At 42.5% G+C, this 19,215-nt stretch overlaps 1 protein-coding gene across 2 annotated transcripts in view; it reads right to left on the bottom strand.

Annotated features, from left to right (window-relative positions):
- The window catches only part of PRKCQ (protein kinase C theta), a 65,212-nt gene that overhangs the window by 29,061 nt on the left and 16,936 nt on the right, over positions 1 to 19,215 (bottom strand). For both annotated transcript variants that reach the window (XM_058190844.1, XM_058190845.1), the window contains exons 2-6: positions 11,482 to 11,606; positions 4,670 to 4,869; positions 3,613 to 3,673; positions 2,673 to 2,835; positions 647 to 678 (exon numbers count right to left, since the gene is read on the bottom strand). In XM_058190844.1, coding sequence (XP_058046827.1) covers positions 647 to 678; positions 2,673 to 2,835; positions 3,613 to 3,673; positions 4,670 to 4,869; positions 11,482 to 11,599 — 574 coding nt within the window. In that variant the 5' untranslated portion in view covers positions 11,600 to 11,606. The remainder of the gene's footprint in view (positions 1 to 646; positions 679 to 2,672; positions 2,836 to 3,612; positions 3,674 to 4,669; positions 4,870 to 11,481; positions 11,607 to 19,215) is intronic.

Genomic DNA, 19,215 nt, shown 5'->3' with positions numbered 1-19,215 from the left:
AATTTTCATTTTGATATGATGGAAGGATTACACGATTCCATCTTTACAGCTAAAGGTAATGCTGATATTGAATTAATTAATAGTGTCAATTAAATCTAATTTTAAGCAAGTTTTTTTTTTCATTCTTTCTGGGAGCGCAAATCCCAGCATGTACTCAATTTATGATTGTCAATTTGCAAAAAAAGGTTGAGTTATTCTAAAGTTTGAGATGGTTCAGGTTTCTAAGGGGAGAAAACAGCACCTCATAACTCTGTATTTTGACCAACAGGGAAAACTAAAAGTTCCAATTCAATCATAAAATATTTTTCCCTTTGATTCTGGCTTTTTACTCTTGAGACTAATTTTTCTTCCTGAAGACCCTGAGAACAGAAAACAGAAACCCTAAAAAGTCTATTTTCTTTCTCAGCGATAGACAATGATTTGGAAACATACTGGGTGGTGAGAACAGTGAAAATATGAACAGGATTGTAACACTTAAAAAACCCCACTTAAACATTTTTTAAAAACTGCATGCTTTGTTTCCATACAGATATTATTATGATTATTTAATTACTCTTTCATTCTTAGGCTTTTCCACAGAGTAAAGAACTATTGCACAGTTATGATAACCATCAAAATATAAATATAATATACTGAAAGATCTTACGCCTGCACTGATAACCTTGTTTGTTAAGGCCCCTGGAACACAAAGGGGAAAAAAAAACAGTATTAATAGAAAACATATTTTAAATCATGCTTGTATTTGAGAAAAATGGCTTTTAAAAAAAATCAATAAAAGCAGTGATTCATGTTCAGGCTTATTGAATTTAATTTATCAGATTAAAAAAAAAATTTGATTCAAAGTATCAAAAGCAGCATCTGAAAAAGGCAGATTTATCCAATCGGAAAAGCAAACTGAATCAAACCCCGATTTGGATGATGCAGTTCAACTTTCTAAATCGAGTGGGCCCCTCAGATTGGTTCAGATTAGGAAACCAAACTGGATTGGATCAAATCTGGAACAAGGAAGACTGACATGTTTTTGACTGCCAAAGGGACTTAATCTGATTTTTGGAACTCAAAACTTTGGCCACTGGAATGTTTTAACAGCTCTCAATAGGAAGCTGCAGAACTCAATCCCCGATCAACCCAACGATACTGTTGAGGTCTCATCTACCCAAATAAAACTAAATATCTATGGATGCATGGTTTTTCAATGGAAGTACAGTTAGGGTTAATGAATCAAAGCAGCTCGTTTCACCAAAGGATCAAAATAGCCCTTCTGACCCATGAATCGTAACAGCCCTTTTAACCCATGGATCATAGCAGCTCTTTTGATGTGGCAGCCTAGAGGTGGAGCTCTCGCCTCACAATCAGGAGGCTGTGAGTTCGATCCTAGGTAGAGGCAGGTATTTCTCTCTCTGGGCACAACGAGAATATATCTGCTGAATATAACTCCGCATTGGCGACAGGAAGGGCATCCGGCCATTACACACCCTGCTAGCTCCATTCAGTTGCCCAGACTCCACCCTACATTATGGGGGTCATTAAATGGAGATGATCATAGCAGCTCTTTTGACCCATGGATAATAACAGCTCTTTGGACCAATGGATCACAGCATCTCTTTGGACCAATGGATCAGGGGTGAAATCTAAAAATTTTCCCTACCGGTTCTGTGGGCGTGGCTTAATTTGTGGGTGTGGCTTGATGGTCAGGTGACTGAATGGGCATGGCCAATAATAATAAATAATAAAAATAATGAAGTATACAAAATTTGGGAGCGCACCGGTCTACCTTCTTTAAAAATAGAGGCACCGGTCTACTAATTGCCTTTTTTTGGGAGGCACCGGTCTACCTTCTTTAAAAATAGAGGCACCGGTCTACTAATTGCCTTTTTTTGGGAGGCATTGGTCTACCTTCTTTAAAAATAGAAGCACCGGTCTACTAATTGCCTTTTTTTGGGAGGCACCGGTCTACCTTCTTTAAAAATAGAAGCACCGGTCTACTAATTGCCTTTTTTTGGGAGGCACCAGTCTACCTTCTTTAAAAATAGAGGCACCGGTCTACCAATTGCCTTTTTTGGGGAGCGCACCGGTCTACCTTCTTTAAAAATAGAGGCACCAGTCTACTAATTGCCTTTTTTTGGGAGGCACCAGTCTATCTTCTTTAAAAATATAGGCACTGGTCTACTAGCCACCTACAGCGTTGATCAACTGTAGTGCAGCCCTTTGAAGTGCCACGGCAGTCATTTAAGGCCGCTTGCAGCTATATCACCACCAAGAACTTCAGGGACAGAGAAGAGGAACAGCAAGGCATGGGCGGGGGGTGGGGGGGCAGGGATTTTTGCTACCAGTTCTCCGAACTACCTGCCCCCATCGCTACCGGATTGCGCGATCCGGTCCGAACTGGGAGCATTTCACCCCTGCAATGGATCCTAACAGCTCTTTTGATCAATAAATCATAGCAGCTCTTTGGACCAATGGATCATAGCATCTCTTTGGACCAATGGATCATAGCATCTCTTTGGATCAATAAATCACAGCAGCTCTTTTGACCAATGGATCATAACAACTCTTTTGACCCATGGATCATTAGCAGCTCTCTCCAGGGGAAGCATCTTCCCATCAGGAAACAAAAGTTGCATTCTGTCCTTCACAGACCAAGCCCCAAAAACTGAGCCCCTCGGTCGTACCAGACAAACTCGTGGCAAACAGAACAGAACGTGGGCTGGGGAAAGAAAGTGGCCGTGAACTCGTGGCACTTGACATTATGAATCTTCGCTTGCTTGATGGCTCCTCTCCGTTGATGCAGCGAGAAAAAACCCTCCTTTTCACAGTCGATAAACTCTGGATCATCTGAGTAAGAGAGAGAACCACAAAATCCAGTGGTCAGGCCACGAATGTAAATAAAGACATATTTAAAACAGTTCGAAAAAGTGTGAAGGAACACCCCAATTGATAAAAATAACCAGGCACCACTTCCTAAAATCTTTAGAGCCCCTGTTACCGTCAGAAGAATGTTAGCGGTGCTTATGTTATTTCTCAACTTCACCCGAAATGTGTTTGATGGGGAAGAGATTATACTTTTCTTGGTCTCCACCAGCCCCATAAAAAAAATTCCCGCTTGTGAAAAAACTAGCATGTTGAGAAGAAGGGAGTTTGGGGCTTTATGAGCCAAATATCTTCATGTGGGGTGCATTAAATACAATCTCCATCATCTAAAATGTTGACTTCATAAAGCAAAAAAATGCAACCGCCTTCTGGATGTTGCCAGGTAACAATTCCCATCATCCCGAATTGATTTTGCCACGGCTGATGGGCATTGCAACTTAGAACTAAGGAGAAATGGTATATAAATGGTTGGAGGAAAAAGACAAAAGACAAGGAAAGATTAAATAATGGTCGAAGAAGGAGTAGAAATATAAGAACAAATAGGAGGAAGCAAAAATTGTTGAAAGGAAATTGTGTACATGGTCATGTCTATGTATATATCTAAATAAAATAATGAATATTAGAAGATAATAAAAGGTACATTAGGATTAGGGAGAAAAAATGTATAAGTATTGGTTACTGATGGGATTGGGTGAAATGCTAAAAAGCCCTGGGAAAAACACGAGCGGAATTGATACTTGCCGGTACTTTCCAAAAAGTATCTTGCATTCATTAACATCCTTCCTTGGGGTTTCAGTTCCAGCTGAAAAAGAAGACAACGAAATAGAATTTAGAAAGGAAATGGGAATGGGAATGTAATCAGATATTTTCTTTAAAAAATCAGAGATTTCTTTTTAATAATGCACCCAGTCAAGGCTTGCTATGGAAGTTTACAAATGGACAAAGGGAGGGAGGGAGGGAGGAAAGGAAAGAAAAAGAAAGAAGACAGAGAGAAAGGAAGAGAAAGGAAGGAAGGAAGGAAGGAAGGAAGGAAGGAAGGAAGGAAGAAAAAAGAAAGAAAGAAAGAAAGAAAGAAAGAAAGAAAGAGCGAGCCAGGGGAAACAATAGAAGGAAAGAAATCAAATGAAAGAAGAAGAAGAAGAAGAAGAGGAGGAGGAGGAGGAGGGGGGCAGGGAGGAAGGAAGAAAGGAAGGAAGAAAGAAAGAAAGAAAGAAAGAAAAAGAAAGAAAGAAAGAAAGAAAGAAAGAAAGAAAGAAAGAAAGAAAGAAAGAAAAAGAAAGAAAGAAAGAAAGAAAGAGCGAGCCAGGAAACAATAGAAGGAAAGAAATCAAATGAAAGAAGAAGAAGAAAAGAGGAAGAAGAAGAAGAGGAGGAGGGGGGAGGAGGGGAGGAAGGAAGGAAGGAAGGAAGAAAGGAAGAAAGGAAGAAAGAAAGAAAGAAAGAAAGAAAGAAAGAAAGAAAGAAAGAAAGAAAGAAAGAGCCGGGGGGGACAATAGAAGGAAAGAAATCAAATGATAGAAGAAGAAGAAAAAGAAGAAGAAGAAGAAGAGGAGGAGGGGGGGGAGGGAGGGAGGAAGGAAGGAAGGAAGGAAGGAAGGAAAGTAAGTAAGAAAGAAAGAAAGAAAGAAAGAACGAACCAGTGGGGGCGGATAGAAGGAAAGAAATTAAATAAAAGGGGGGAAAAGAACAAGGAGGGAAGGAAGGAGGGAAGCAAGCAAGCAAGCAGAGGGAAGGAGGACGACTGAAGCCGAATTCACGAAAAGATTTTTAAACACTGGCCCAAGGTGTTGAAACTTACCCAAAGTTCCATTTTCCCGTTATTCCTCTTGCACTTTTCAGCGACCAGGTTGAGTTCCACGGTGGTCTCCGAGACCATCTCCGCGTTTTTGTCCTTCACCATGATGTACATGACGCGGCCCCTGTGGATGTGCGCATCGAAAGTGCTGTTCCAGGGAGGATACATTGTCGGCTTCTTTTGCACAAACACTGGGCCTTTCTCTAGGATCAACAATAAATCCCTTTTGTTACACCCACAACGCCATCAAAACATAGGGAGCATCGCAAAAGACCAAACAAAGGCGCCTTAACTTCCCTAATACCCCTCTCTCTCTTTCTCTGCCTCAGTTTCTCCACTCTCAATTTTTCTCAGTTTTTCCCAATTCTTTTTTTCAGGGGGCCCATCGACTGGAGAAAATTTCCAGTACAAGGGAATCCTCGACTTACGACCACAATGGAACACAAAACTTCCACGGCTAACCAAGACGGTTGTTAAGCGAGTTCTTCCCCGTTTTACGACCTTTCCTGTCACTGTTGTTCAGTGAACCACTTGTTGTGCCTCGTCCGCTTTCCCCGCAGCCGGGCCCGTCTTATCTGCTTCCGAACGCTGAGGAATGTCCTAACATGCCTCCTGGCCCCAGCCCTGGCTCCATGCCCAGACAGGCCGAGGAAGAAGAAGCGCCCCCAGCCCCCAGCCCTGGCTCCATGCCCAGGCAAACGGAGCAACTAGACCCCTCCCCCTCCCCCACAGCATGTGAGCCTGAGGAAGGTCAATTACCAACAGCTGCAGACTGGAGTGACCCTCGCTTCAGGAGAATTGATAGGCGGCGGCAACAGAAGGAAGGGAGGGGCAGGCCTGGATAAGTGCTGAGTCATGGAGCCACACCCCATGGCCTATATGAAGGACCTGCTTTCTGGCATTCTCTGAGTCAGGCAAAGTCTAAACATATCTTGCTGAAGTCACTTTCTGGTCTCCTGCCTGCCTTGAGGACTTTGCTAGGACTTTGGCAGAGCTGCAGAGGCACGCCTGATTCGGATTTCCCTGACCCGGCCGTCAGCGGAGGAGTGGGACACGACACCACTGCAGTTGCTCAGTTATTACCACGGTTGTTAAGTGAATCTGGGCTTTCCCCCATTGGCTTTGCTTGTCGGAAGGTTGCAAAAGGGAATCACGTGACCCCGGGACGTTGCAACCGTCGTAAATATGAGTCAGTCACCAAGTGTCAGAATTTTGATTACGTAACCACGGGAGTTCTGCAATGGTCACAAGTTACCTTTTTCAATGCCGTTGTAACTTTGACCGGTCACTAAAGCAAACTGTTGTAAGTTGAGAATTACTTGTAATTTAGTGCAATTTCATAGACATTTCTGAACCGAAACACTCTCAACAAAAATACTTTATTTTTTGGGAAATAGGTAACCAAAATGTGCAAATCATCTTAAATCTGATGAATTAAATCTGGCAAATTCACACAAAAACCAGAAACCTGATAGATGTGTCTGTCATTTGTACCTCTGTAACTGTCTGGTTCGGTTCTGCAACCCAACAAGACAGACACAGACTTCAGAGGATCATTAGAACTGCAGAAAAAATAATTGCTACCAACCTGCCTTCCATTGAGGACTTGTATATTGCACGAATCAAGAAGAGGGCTGGGAAAATATTTACAGATCCCTCACATCCTGGATATAAACTATTTCAACTCCTACCCTCAAAATGACGCTACAGAGCACCGCACACCAGAACAACTAGACACAAGAACAGTTTTTTCCCGAAGGCCATCACTCTGCTAAACAAATAATTCCCTCAACACTGTCAAACTATTTATTAAATCTGCACTACTATTAATCTTCTCATCGTTCCTATCACCCATCTCCTTCCTTCCTTTCTCTTTCTTTCTTTCTCTCTCTCTCTTTCTTTTGTATCCTTATGATTTATATTGATATTGATTGTTTCCTGATTGCTTATTTGTACCCTATGACTATCATTAAGTGTTGTACCTTATGATTCTTGATGAACATATCTTTTCTTTTAGGAACACTGCGAGCCTATGCACCAAGACAAATTCCTTGTGTGTTCAATCACACTTGGCCAATAAAAAAAAATCTATTCTATTCTATTCTATTCTATTCTATTCTATTCTATTCTATTCTATTCTATTCTATTCTATTCTATTCTATTCTATTCTATAGTCTATATATATGATTGCTTATTTGTACCCTATGACTATCATTAAATGTTGTACCTTATGATTCTTGATGAACGTATCTTTTCTTTTATGCACACTGAGAGCATATGCACCAAGACAAATTCCTTGTGTGTCCAATCACACTTGGCCAATAAAAAAAATTCAATTCTATTCTATTCTATTCTATTCTATTCTATTCTATTCTATTCTATTCTATTCTATTCTATAGTCTATATATATGATTGCTTATTTGTACCCTATGACTATCATTAAATGTTGTACCTTATGATTCTTGATGAAGGTATCTTTTCTTTTATGTACACTGAGAGCATCTGCACCAAGACAAATTCCTTGTGTGTCCAATCACACTGGGCCAATAAAAAATTCTATTCTATTCTGTTCTAAACCAAGAGTGAATCCTTCAGCTGACCTTAGCTTTATGGTTACGCCTTTTAGTATTTCAACCAAGCATAAATGCCACCGGATTCTTAAATTTTCTTACTCCATATCTTCATGGGCTGGAGGATGTTATGGAGAACATGTGTGTGTGTGCAACCAAGTGTGCAAATTGCATTAATTCCGCTGACCTTTCTGTGTGCGACCAAGGGTTTTTCTGCATTAACTAGAGTTTATTTTTAGCCTATCAACCTTCTTGAATTACAGTTTAACTGACTGAGCTTTGCAAGCCTATAGATTAACAGCAATTTTCCTGAGCAAAATGCAGTGACTTTATCAGCGCGATTTACAGGTTGTCCTTGACTTACGGCCGCCACTGAGCCCAAAATTCCTGCGGCTAAACGAGACGGTTGTTAAGCAAGTTGTGCCCTGTTTTACGACTTTTCTTGCCACAGCGCTTCCGTGAATCAATGCCGTCGTTAAGACAGCAACATGGTTGTTAAGTGAATCTGGCTTCCCCCATTGACTTTGCTTGTCAGGAGGTCGCAAATGGGGATCACACATGATCCCAGGACACTGCAACCGTCATAAGTACATGCCAGTTTCCAAGCGTCCGAATTTTGATCACGTGACCATGGCGATGCTGAAACGGTCGTAGGTATGAAAAACAGTCAGAAGTCTCTTTCTTCAGTGCGGTTGTAACTTTGAACGGTCACTAAATGGACGGTTGTAAGTCGAAGACTGCCTGTAGAACATTTCCAACACAGATGCCATCATGTTTTATGTGACAACAAAGAATGTTCTTTCGGGGCCAACTCAGAAAGCTCAAACTGCCCAAGGAGCTGCTGATTCAGTTCTACAGAGGAATTATTGAGTCTGTCATTTGCACCTCTATAACTGTCTGGTTCGGTTCTGCAACCCAACAAGACAGACACAGACTTCAACGAATGATTAGAACTGCAGAAAAAATAATTGCTACCAACCTGCCTTCCATTGAGGACCTGTATACTGCACGAATCAAGAAGAGGGCCGTGAAAATATTTGCAGATCCCTCGCATCCTGGACATAAACTGTTTCAACCCCTACCCTCAAAATGATGCTACAGAGCACCGCACACCAGAACAACTAGACACAAGAACAGTTTTTTATCACTCTGCTAAACAAATAATTCCCTCAACACTGTCAAAGTATTTACTAAATCTGCACTACTATTAATCTTCTCATCAGTCCCATCACCCATCTCCTTCCACTTATGACTGTAACTTTGCTGCTTGTATCCTTATGATTTATACTGATATTCATTGTTTCCTGATTGCTTATTTGTAGCCTATGAATATCATTAAGTGTTGTATTATTAAGTGTTAAATTTGTACTCTATGACCAGCATTAGTGTTGTAAATGTTGTACCTTGATGAAGGTATCTTTTCTTTTATGTACACTGAGAGCATATGCACCAAGACAAATTCCTTGTGTGTCCAATCACACTTGGCCAATAAAGAATTCTATTCTATTCTATTCTATTCTATTCTATGCTATGCTATGCTATGCTATGCTATGCTATGCTATGCTATGCTATTCTATTCTATTCTATTCTATTCTATTCTAAGCAGGTTTAGTCCCAAAAGACGAGCTGGTGGCCACAACAATGTGTTCAAAGCTGTGTTTTAGGCGGAGCAAGCATTTAAAAAGTGGGTGGAGCTTGAAATTCATCATTGTAGACCAGGGGTGAAATGCTCCCGGTTCGGACCGGATCAGCCAATCCGGTAGCGATGGCAGCGGGTGGTTCGGAGAACCGGTAGCAAAAATCCCTGCCCTCCCCCGCCCCTGCCCAGCTGAACTGCGCGATCGTCAGAGCCTTTTTTTAAAAAAAAAACTTTTATAAGCATTTTTTTTTACAACTTCTTCGGCCGAAGAGTTTGTAAAAAAACAAAAATGCTTTTAAAAGGTTAAAAAAAAAAGATCGCGCGCCACAGCTGATGAAACCGCCCCCCTCCGCGCACTGTTCTACTTACCCCATGCTTCCTTTGGGCGTGCACTGTGCGCACGTCACATTTGGTGCATGGTGCGAACTGTGCGTGCAAACGCAGCACACATGCGCAGCCAGCGAACTGATAGTAAACCGCTTCAGATTTCACCACTGTTGTAGATCTCATTTTGACTTTCCTGATTATACCTGTGGATGTACCCTGACTTTAAACTTTAAAAGTGTAAAGGTTATATTGACCTCACCCCATTCCTAAGAGGTCTGTAAGGGGCTTGCATAAGAGCACCAGCGTGCCTACCGTTCCTGTCCTATTGTTTCCTTTTGTTATATCCAATTAATATAGTTATTTCATGCTTATACTTATATATACTGTTGTGTTTGACAAATAAATGAATAAATAATAAATAAAAAATATTGCAGTACAGGTAATCCCTGGGTTACGAGCGTTCTTTTAGCGAACGTTTGAAGTTACGCGATCAGCGCCCCCTAGCATTTCCGAACAAGGCCCAAAACTACGAATCTTGCAGCACCACGGCCCTTACGAACAACCACAGAATCTCTGCAACATTCATCCGGCACATTGCCGGCCGAAATGGAGCTTCTGAGTGGTGGATCCATCCTTCAGCAGCCGCGTTTGGACATCCAGAAGCCTCCAAGATCCGTTGCAAGCTGAAATTGAGCTTCCGGAGGTTGGATCCAGCTCAGGGAAGCTCCATTTTGGCCTCTAATGGGCCGGGGGAGGCCCGCGGAGGGCCAAACGCAGTCCCAGAGGCTTGGATCTGGCCCCCAGAACAAGGGTCTCCAACCTTGGCAACTTTAAGCCTGGAGGACTTCAACTCCAAGAATCCCCTAGCCAGCAAAGCTGGCTGGGGAATTCTGGGAGTTGAAGTCCACCAGGCTTAAAATTGCCAAGGTTGGAGACCCCTGCCCCAGAAGCTCGATTTTGGCCTGCAACGAGCCAGGAGAGGCTTCTGGATGCCCGAACGGGGCTTCTAAGAGGCACATCCACCCCTCAGAAACTTTGTTTTGGCCAGCAATGTGCCAGACAAATGTTGCAGAGCCCCTGTACTTGTTCGTAAGGGCGAACAACTGACGTGGTGCTGCAAGATTCGTAGTTTGGGGCCTTGTTCGGAAACGTTAGAGCAGTGGTAGTCAACCCGGTCCCTACCGCCCACTAGTGGGCATTCCAGCTTTCATGGTGGGCGGTAGGGGTTTTGTCCGATACTGAAGCACTTTCCTTTTTTTTAATTTAATTGACTTTTTAAAAAAAATCCGTAGCATTATTTAAAAACATTTTCATTAGGTTTTCATAAAATTCTCTGTGACAATTTAAATTTCTGAAAATATATTATTTGTATCACCCGCGCGTAAGTTTAGTTCACGTTATATAAGTGAAACTAAATGGCACTATGGTGCGACTGCAAACAAAAGAGCCTCGTCCCAGAATAGCTCGCACATCTCCCCCCACACCACCCAGCTGTAACAGACAAGCAGAGCTGGTAGCCACCCCCCCCCCAAACCCAATCCGCGATGCACGAGAGGCATGCGCAGACGACGATGCACGGCATATTACTGTGGAACCGGTGGGCGGTTAGAAAATTTTACTACTAACAGAGATACAAAAGTGGGCGGTAGGTATAAAAAGGTTGACTACCCCTGCGTTAGAGGGTGCTGATCGTATAACTTCGAACATTTGCTAAGGGAACTCCCGTAACCTGGGGATTACTTATAGAATAGAAGAGTAGAGTAGAGTAGAGTGGAGTGGAGTGGAGTGGAGTGGAATGGAATGGAATGGAATGGAATAGAATAGAATAGAATAGAATAGAATAGAATAGAATAGAATAGAATAGAATCCCCTTCTAGCACTGATGATGTAATGTAGTTGGGTCATGAAACATCTGCAAGAAACCACCAAAGAATCCCCATTTCCAGCCTGAACTACAAATATTATCCTTTATTGATAAATGGAGATCTGGGTTTTTTGTTTGTTTGTTTGTTTGTTTTTAAAAAAGAGAGTTTGAGAAGTGATAACTTTGAGCTGGAAAGCGACCAGCGTGAAAAAGATTAAATAGCGCTACTCTGTCTCTTCTTTCCTCATTGAGATTCAGAGCCTCCTTAAGGTCAAAATCCAAGAGAAAATAATACCTTAATTTATCATTGAAACTCACACTCTCCAATTTCTCACTGAAATCCAAGGGCCTAGGAGACCTTTCAGCTCACACCCAACTACAAATGATATCCCGACCGAATGCGGTGTTTCCTTACCAGCTTCAACCGCCTCCTTTACCACCACGGCGCAATACGGATCGACCACGTCTCCTTGCGAAGGGAGGTAGGGGCCGCTGTCAAAATTAGACAGCCCGATCCTCAGGAAAGGTGACATGGCAATTCTGCAGGGGATTAGAAAGGTCCGGTTAGTGGATCGGTCTAAAACAACAAAAATATGAAACAACCATTTCACAAATCCACGACACAACACAGGAGGACAAACCCATCGGGACTGGATTCAGTCAGCCCACCTGCCTCGGAAAGGCGACTCTTTGTTGAAGACAGCAAAGTCCACATTCTGGTCAGAATAACAGAGCAGGAAGGGATCCTAGGAGGCAGTGGTGGGTTTCAATTTTTTTTACTACCGGTTCTGTGGGTGTGGCTTGGTGGGTGTGGCATGGCTTGGTGGGCGTGGTAGGGGAAGGATACTGTAAAATCTCCATTCCCATCCCACTCCAGGGGAAGGATACTGACAAATCCCCATTTCCTCCTGATCAGCTGGGACTCGGGAGGCAGAGACTAGATGGTGGCGGGGCCAGTCAGAATTTTTACTACCGGTTCTCCTAATTACTCAACATTTCTCGAGAACTGGTCAGAACCTGCTGAAACCCACCTCTGCTAGGAGGTCCTCTAGTCTCAACTGCCTGTTCAGGCAGGAAATCCTATATCTGTGTGATGGCGAACCTATGTGTCGTGTCCCACTCCTTCGCTGATGGCCGGGTCGGGGAAGTCCATATCAGGCGTGCCTCTGCAGCTCTGCCAAAGTCCTAGCAAAGTTCTCAAGGCAGGCAGGAGACCAGGAAGTGACTTCAGCAATCCAAGTTAGACTTTGCCTGACTCAGAGAATGCCAGAAAGCAGATCCTTTATATAGGCCATGGGGTGTGGATCCATGACTCAGCACTTATCCAGGCCTGCCCCTCCCTTCCTTTTGCTGACGTCGCCTATCAATTCTCCTGAAGCGAGGATCTCTCCAGGCTCCAGCTGTTGGTAATTCACATTCCTCAGGCTCACATGCTGTGGGGGAGGGGGTGGGGTCTAGTTGCTCCATTTGCCTGGGCATGGAGCCAGGGCTGGGGGCTGGAGGCACGTCAGGCCCTTCTTCTTGCTCGGCCTGTCTGGGCATGGTGCCAGGGCTGGGGCCTGGAGGCATGCCAGGACATTCCTCAGCGTTCGGCCGGAGATAAGAGGGACCCGGCTGCGGGGAAAGCGAGCGAGACACAACACTATGGCGTGCAGCAGGGGTGAAATGCTCCCGGTTCAGAAATGTAACCAGATACCCGTTCTTACTATCATATGTGGTGGACATGTCCAAGGCCAAAAAAAAAAAAAAAAAAGTGGATGAAAATGCATACAGGGCTAGCGAAAATGATAAAGCAACATATAGATTTAAAGCCAGAAATATTTTTGTTAGGTATACTACCAGAAAAATTACTGCTTTAAAAAGTTACTTTTTTAAAAAAACCAACACTTTAAAAAAAAAAAGTTACTTGTCTCAGCTTCTGCCAACCTAGCAGTTCGAAAGCACATAAAAAATGCAAGTAGAAAAATAGGGACCACCTTTGGTGGGAAGGGAACAGCGTTCCGTGCGCCTTTGGCGTTTAATCATGCCGGCCACATGACCACGGAGAACGTGCTTGGACAGGCTGGCTCTTTGGCTTTGAAACGGAGATGAGCACCGCCCCCTAGAGTCGGGAACGACTAGTACATATGTGCGAGGGAAACCTTTACCTTTTTTTTAACCAGAAAAATATGACAAAGGGAATATATATTTAATATTGCATGTCTTGACAGCAGTGAAAATTGTATTTGCACAGCACTGGAAGAAGGAGGAAAACCCTACAGATGAAAATATAATTTAAAAAAATATTAGAATGTGCAGAAATGGATAGGTTAACACTAAGGATAAAAGACAAAGAGGATACAGAATATTTCTTAACAGGGATTTGTTCTATCAATGATTAGATAATAGAGGTAGAAGTTAGAAGTTGAAAGATTACATATAAACAAATATCAGTACGAATAGAATAGAATAGAATAGAATAGAATAGAATAGAATAGAATAGCATAGAATAGAATAGAATAGAATAGAATAGAATAGAATTCTTTATTGGCCAAATGTGATTGGACACACAAGGAATTTGTCTTGGTGCATAGGCTCTCAGTGTACATAAAAGAAAAGGTACCTTCATCAAGAATTCTAAGGTGAATAGAATAGAATAGAATAGAATAGAATAGAATAGAATAGAATAGAATAGAATAGAATAGAATAGAATTTTTTATTGGCCAAGCGTGATTAAACACACAAGGAATTTGGCTTGTATACTACTATGTACTATAGGGGACGTGGTGGCTTAGTGGCTAAGACGCTGAGCTTGTCAATCAAAAGTTCAGCAGTTCAGCGGTTCGAATCCCTAGTGCTGCGTAACAGGGTGAGCTCCTGTTCCTTGTCCCAGCTTCTGCCAACCTAGCATTTTGAAAGCATGTAAAAATGCAAGCAGAAAAAATACGGACCACCTTTGGTGGGAAGGGAACAGCGTTCCGTGCGCCTTTGGCGTTTAATCATGCCGGCCACATGACCACGGAGAACGTGCTTGGACAGGCTGGCTCTTTGGCTTTGAAACGGAGATGAGCACCGCCCCCTAGAGTCGGGAACGACTAGTACATATGTGCGAGGGAAACCTTTACCTTTTTTTTAACCAGAAAAATATGACAAAGGGAATATATATTTAATATTGCATGTCTTGACAGCAGTGAAAATTGTATTTGCACAGCACTGGAAGAAGGAGGAAAACCCTACAGATGAAAATATAATTTAAAAAAATATTAGAATGTGCAGAAATGGATAGGTTAACACTAAGGATAAAAGACAAAGAGGATACAGAATATTTCTTAACAGGGATTTGTTCTATCAATGATTAGATAATAGAGGTAGAAGTTAGAAGTTGAAAGATTACATATAAACAAATATCAGTACGAATAGAATAGAATAGAATAGAATAGAATAGAATAGAATAGAATAGCATAGAATAGAATAGAATAGAATAGAATAGAATTCTTTATTGGCCAAATGTGATTGGACACACAAGGAATTTGTCTTGGTGCATAGGCTCTCAGTGTACATAAAAGAAAAGGTACCTTCATCAAGAATTCTAAGGTGAATAGAATAGAATAGAATAGAATAGAATAGAATAGAATAGAATAGAATAGAATAGAATAGAATAGAATTTTTTATTGGCCAAGCGTGATTAAACACACAAGGAATTTGGCTTGTATACTACTATGTACTATAGGGGACGTGGTGGCTTAGTGGCTAAGACGCTGAGCTTGTCAATCAAAAGTTCAGCAGTTCAGCGGTTCGAATCCCTAGTGCTGCGTAACAGGGTGAGCTCCTGTTCCTTGTCCCAGCTTCTGCCAACCTAGCATTTTGAAAGCATGTAAAAATGCAAGCAGAAAAAATACGGACCACCTTTGGTGGGAAGGTAACAGCGTTCCGTGCGCCTTTGGCATTGAGTCATGCCGGCCATATGACCACGGAGACGTCTTCGGACAGCGCTGGCTCTTCGGCTTTCTTTGAAATGGAGATGAGCACCGCCCCCTAGAGTCGGGAACGACTAGCACATATGTGCGAGGGGAATCTTTACCTTCACTACTATGTACAATTAAAGTGACACAGATAATACACTGTTTACTAAGCACCAATGTATGTTAAAGAAAAATATATAAATAATAAAAAAAGAATCTACACAGAGACATCACTCTCAAAACTGTTTGATTTATCGGCCACCAGCAGCATAAACACACAATGCAATTACAGGCTGGTAAAGCCTGTTACTAGAACACAGTAGCCTGCAATTACTGCAGGTTCAAGCCCGGCCCGAGGTTGACTCAGCCTTCCATCCTTTATAAGGTAGGTAAAATGAGGACCCAGATTGTTGGGGGAGCAATGTTGACTTTGTAAATATACAAATAGAATGAGACTATTGCCTTATACACTGTAAGCCGCCCTGAGTCTTCAGAGAAGGGCGGGATATAAATGTAAAAAAAAAAAAAAAGTTGCTGCTTATCCACCAGCCCAGCATTTCCCCTTTTTGACTTTGGCTGACTTAGCAAAAGTCGGCTGCCCAGCGGCTCCTAAAATATCCCAACGGCCTGAGTTTCTGGCTTGAGTGGCATCAGTTGAAATGCATTATCCAGAGCCAGGACAAATGTCGGACAGTTGGTACAACCTTGCCTTAAAGGTTGTGAAATATCTCAGTCCTCCAGGTCAGGGGTCTCCAACCTTGGTGCCTTTAAGACTTGTGGACTTCAACTCCCAGAGTTCCTCAGCCAGCTTTGCTGGCTGAGGGACTCTGGGAGTTGAAGTCCACAAGTCTTAAAGGCACCAAGGTTGGAGACCCCTGCTCCAGGTCATGGTTGTCCCAATGGAGCTTTTTTTCGAGAGGCAACTGGACTTTCTTGGTTTTTCTTTGAAGACATTTCACTTCTCATCCAAGAAGCTTCTTCCACTCTGACTGGATGGTGGGGAACGGAAGGATTGATACTCCTTGCGGACAGCTGGTCATTTGCATCCTTTTTAGAGAGTCGTTGAGGCCGCTTGGAGATTTATCTGTGTCCTTGAGTCACCTGAGTGGTGCCAATGGGTGTGGAGCTTCTTGGAAGGGTTGAAAGGAGTGGAGATAGATGATGTCGTATCCTTCTCCCTTTGTTGACAGAGGGCTGTTCAATGTTGACATAGATGGCCTCGTTTGACATAGATGGCCAGTTCCAAGAAGGCTCAACACCCATTTTCACCACTGAGGTGACCAGTGGAACAACTTGCTTCCAGAAGTTGTGAATGCTTCAACACCCGGATGTTTTTAAGGAGATGTTGGATAACCCTCTGTCTGAAGTGGTATATGGTTTCCTGCCTGAGCAGGGGGTTGGGCTAGAAGACCTCCAAGGTCCCTTCCAGCTCTGTTATTCTATTTTAATTGTCGCAAAATGAACTGTTGGCTGGGGGACTAGGGACAAAAATGTGTCCTTAGGAAACCTTGCAGAGGTTAACGTTGAAGCACAGGGAGCAAAGTCTTATGTTACAGTGGATTTAATGAACATTGAGCAGGTCACCTCTCTGCTTAAATATGACTTTGTCAGTGGTTTAATAGATGTTGTTTATACCAGGGGTTAAATGTAAAATTTGTTATTACCAGTTCTGTGGGTGTGGCTTGGTGGTGGTGGGTAATGTGATTAGGTGGGTGTAGCCAACTTTTTTTTTTTTAACTTTTAAAAGCTTTTTTTTACAGCCTCTTCGGCTGAAGAGGTTGTAGAAAAAATGCTTTGAAAGGGTTCTGACGATCTCAGCTGAGCCGTGCGATCATCAGAGGCTCTTTTTTTTTTTTTTACTTTTAAAAGCATTTTTTCGGCTGAAGAAATTTTGGGTTCAATTGTGGTTGTAAATTGAAGACTATCTGTATGATCCAAGAGGGGAAAAAAAAAGATCCTGGCATAACTAATAAATAAATAAAGCCCATATCCTGCCAAACCTTCAGGTTACCTTGAGTTTTATTACAAAGGCATGATTTACGGTGGAGAGAAGAAGTTGTTTCAGATTAACAGAATAACAGAGTTGGAAGGGACCTTGGAGGTCATCTAGTCATTTCGAACAATTAATCAGTTGGATAACTTGCCTCCAGAAGTTGTGAATGCTCCAACACTGGAAGTTTTTAAGGAGATGTTGGATAACCCTTTGTCTGAAGTGGTGTAGGGTTTCCTGCCTAAGAAGGGGGTTGGACTAGAAGACCTCCAGGGTCCCTGCCAACTCTGTTATTCTATTCTATTCTATTCTATTCTATTCTATTCTATTCTATTCTATTCTATTCCAGTCCAGTCCAGTCCAGTCCAGTCCAACCCCCCACCTAAGCAGGAGACCCAACACCATTTCTGACAAATGGCAGTCCAGCCTCTTCTTGAAAGCTTCCAGGGATGAAGCTCCCACAACTTCTGAAGGCAACTTCTGTTCCATGGGTTGATTGTTCTCACTCTCAGAAAATTTCTCCTTACGTCCAGATGAGAATCTCTCCTTGTTCAGTTTCCATCCATTATTCCTTGTCCGGCCTTCGGGTGCCTTGGAAAATAGCTTGACCCTCTTCCTTCTCTCTGGGGCAGCCCCTCAAATATTGGAAGACTGCTATCATACTGTCAGTCTATATCATTTTGGACAAATGGCTGTCCAATCTCTCCTTAAGAAGCCACGGTTTCGGAAGGCAACCCACACCACTGTTCTCATTGTCACGAAATTTCTCCTTAATTCTAGGATTTTTCTGCTGTCGTTAAATAAGTGGGCCTCAGGCATATTTACTGACCTGAAGCGGTTTTTCTAGAGGAAAAATCCACTGATCATCTGTATCAGAGGTGGATTGCTACCAGTTCTGACCGGTTCGGGAGAACTGTTAGCGGAAATTTGATGTGGTTCCCTGAACTGGGAGTGACCTCTGGCTGGCCACGCCCCCAATCGGTCCCCGGTTCCTGCTCGCTCACCCCGCCCACCCGATGCTCGCTCGCCATGCCTGCCCGCCTGCTCTTCCCAGGCACTACTTGCAGAATCTAGCCACGTACTTCTGCTCACCGCTGTTGGCAAAGGTAAGACCGAAGGACACAGGCCGGTGGGTTGGCGAGGGAGGGAGAGCTGGTGGAGGAGAGATACCAGCAGCGGGTGGTATTCTGTATCCCATCCATCATCATCTGAAAAAGGCGATCGCATGACCCCAGAACACTACAACCACCATAAGTACAGTATGAACCAATTGCCAAGTGCCCGAAATTTGATAGTGTGGCCACACGGACGCTTGCAATGGTCATAAGGTTGAAAAACAGTCATCAATCTTTTTTTTTGAGTGCTGTTGTAACTTTGACCGGTCCCTAAGTCAAGGATTACCTACAGTAGTGGCCAAAATTGTGGAAACCTTTTGGGAAAAGTGTATTTTCTAAAACTAGCTAATAACACCCCTTTTTTGGGGGGAGGAGTAGTAGTACCATAAAATTATATATCAATGGAAAGATAATTTAATCAAGAATGTAATGCAATAACTTTTATGAAGGATTTGCTGCTAGAATAGCAGTTACAATATAAAGAAGAAAAGTGAAACACGTGGAAAAAAATGAGATATCCAAAAATTATCACCATAGAAAAAACGAGATATACAAAAATTATCATCATAGAAAAAAACGAGATATACAAAAATTATCACCATGTCAATTAATACTTAGCTGGGGAACCTTGAGCATGAATTATGGCCTTACAGCATCTTCCCATGGAGTCAACCAAGTCTTTTAGTTCTGCAGCTGTTATAATGGGAAACCAAGATTGAATGATGGCTTCTATTAACTGGGTTTTATTGCTGGGTTGCTTCTGACTAACAAGTTTCTTTAGTCAGCTCCATAGATTTTTCCATTGGGTGAAGGTCTGGGCTATTCCCAGGCCATTCCAGCAGTGGATTAGGATTCTCTTGAAACTCCAAAAAAAAAAAAAAAAAAAAAAAAAGTGGTGTTATTAGCCATCAAACCTCAAAAAAAATTCCACTTTTCCCAACAGATTCCCACAATTTTGGCCAGTACTGTATATAATGACTAGGAGAATCCTCACCCTCATGTCCTCTTGGGGCTTAAGGCTTATAGAACAAGAAGAAAAAAACCTCAGCATTTTTAGATCTTACAACCCTTTCTCTATCTTTCTTTTTCTTTTTTTTTAACAA

The sequence above is a fragment of the Ahaetulla prasina genome, chromosome 7 (genome assembly GCF_028640845.1).
Source record: "Ahaetulla prasina isolate Xishuangbanna chromosome 7, ASM2864084v1, whole genome shotgun sequence".
Classification (NCBI taxonomy): domain Eukaryota; kingdom Metazoa; phylum Chordata; class Lepidosauria; order Squamata; family Colubridae; genus Ahaetulla; species Ahaetulla prasina.
This window is presented reverse-complemented; position numbering and strand designations above follow the sequence as displayed.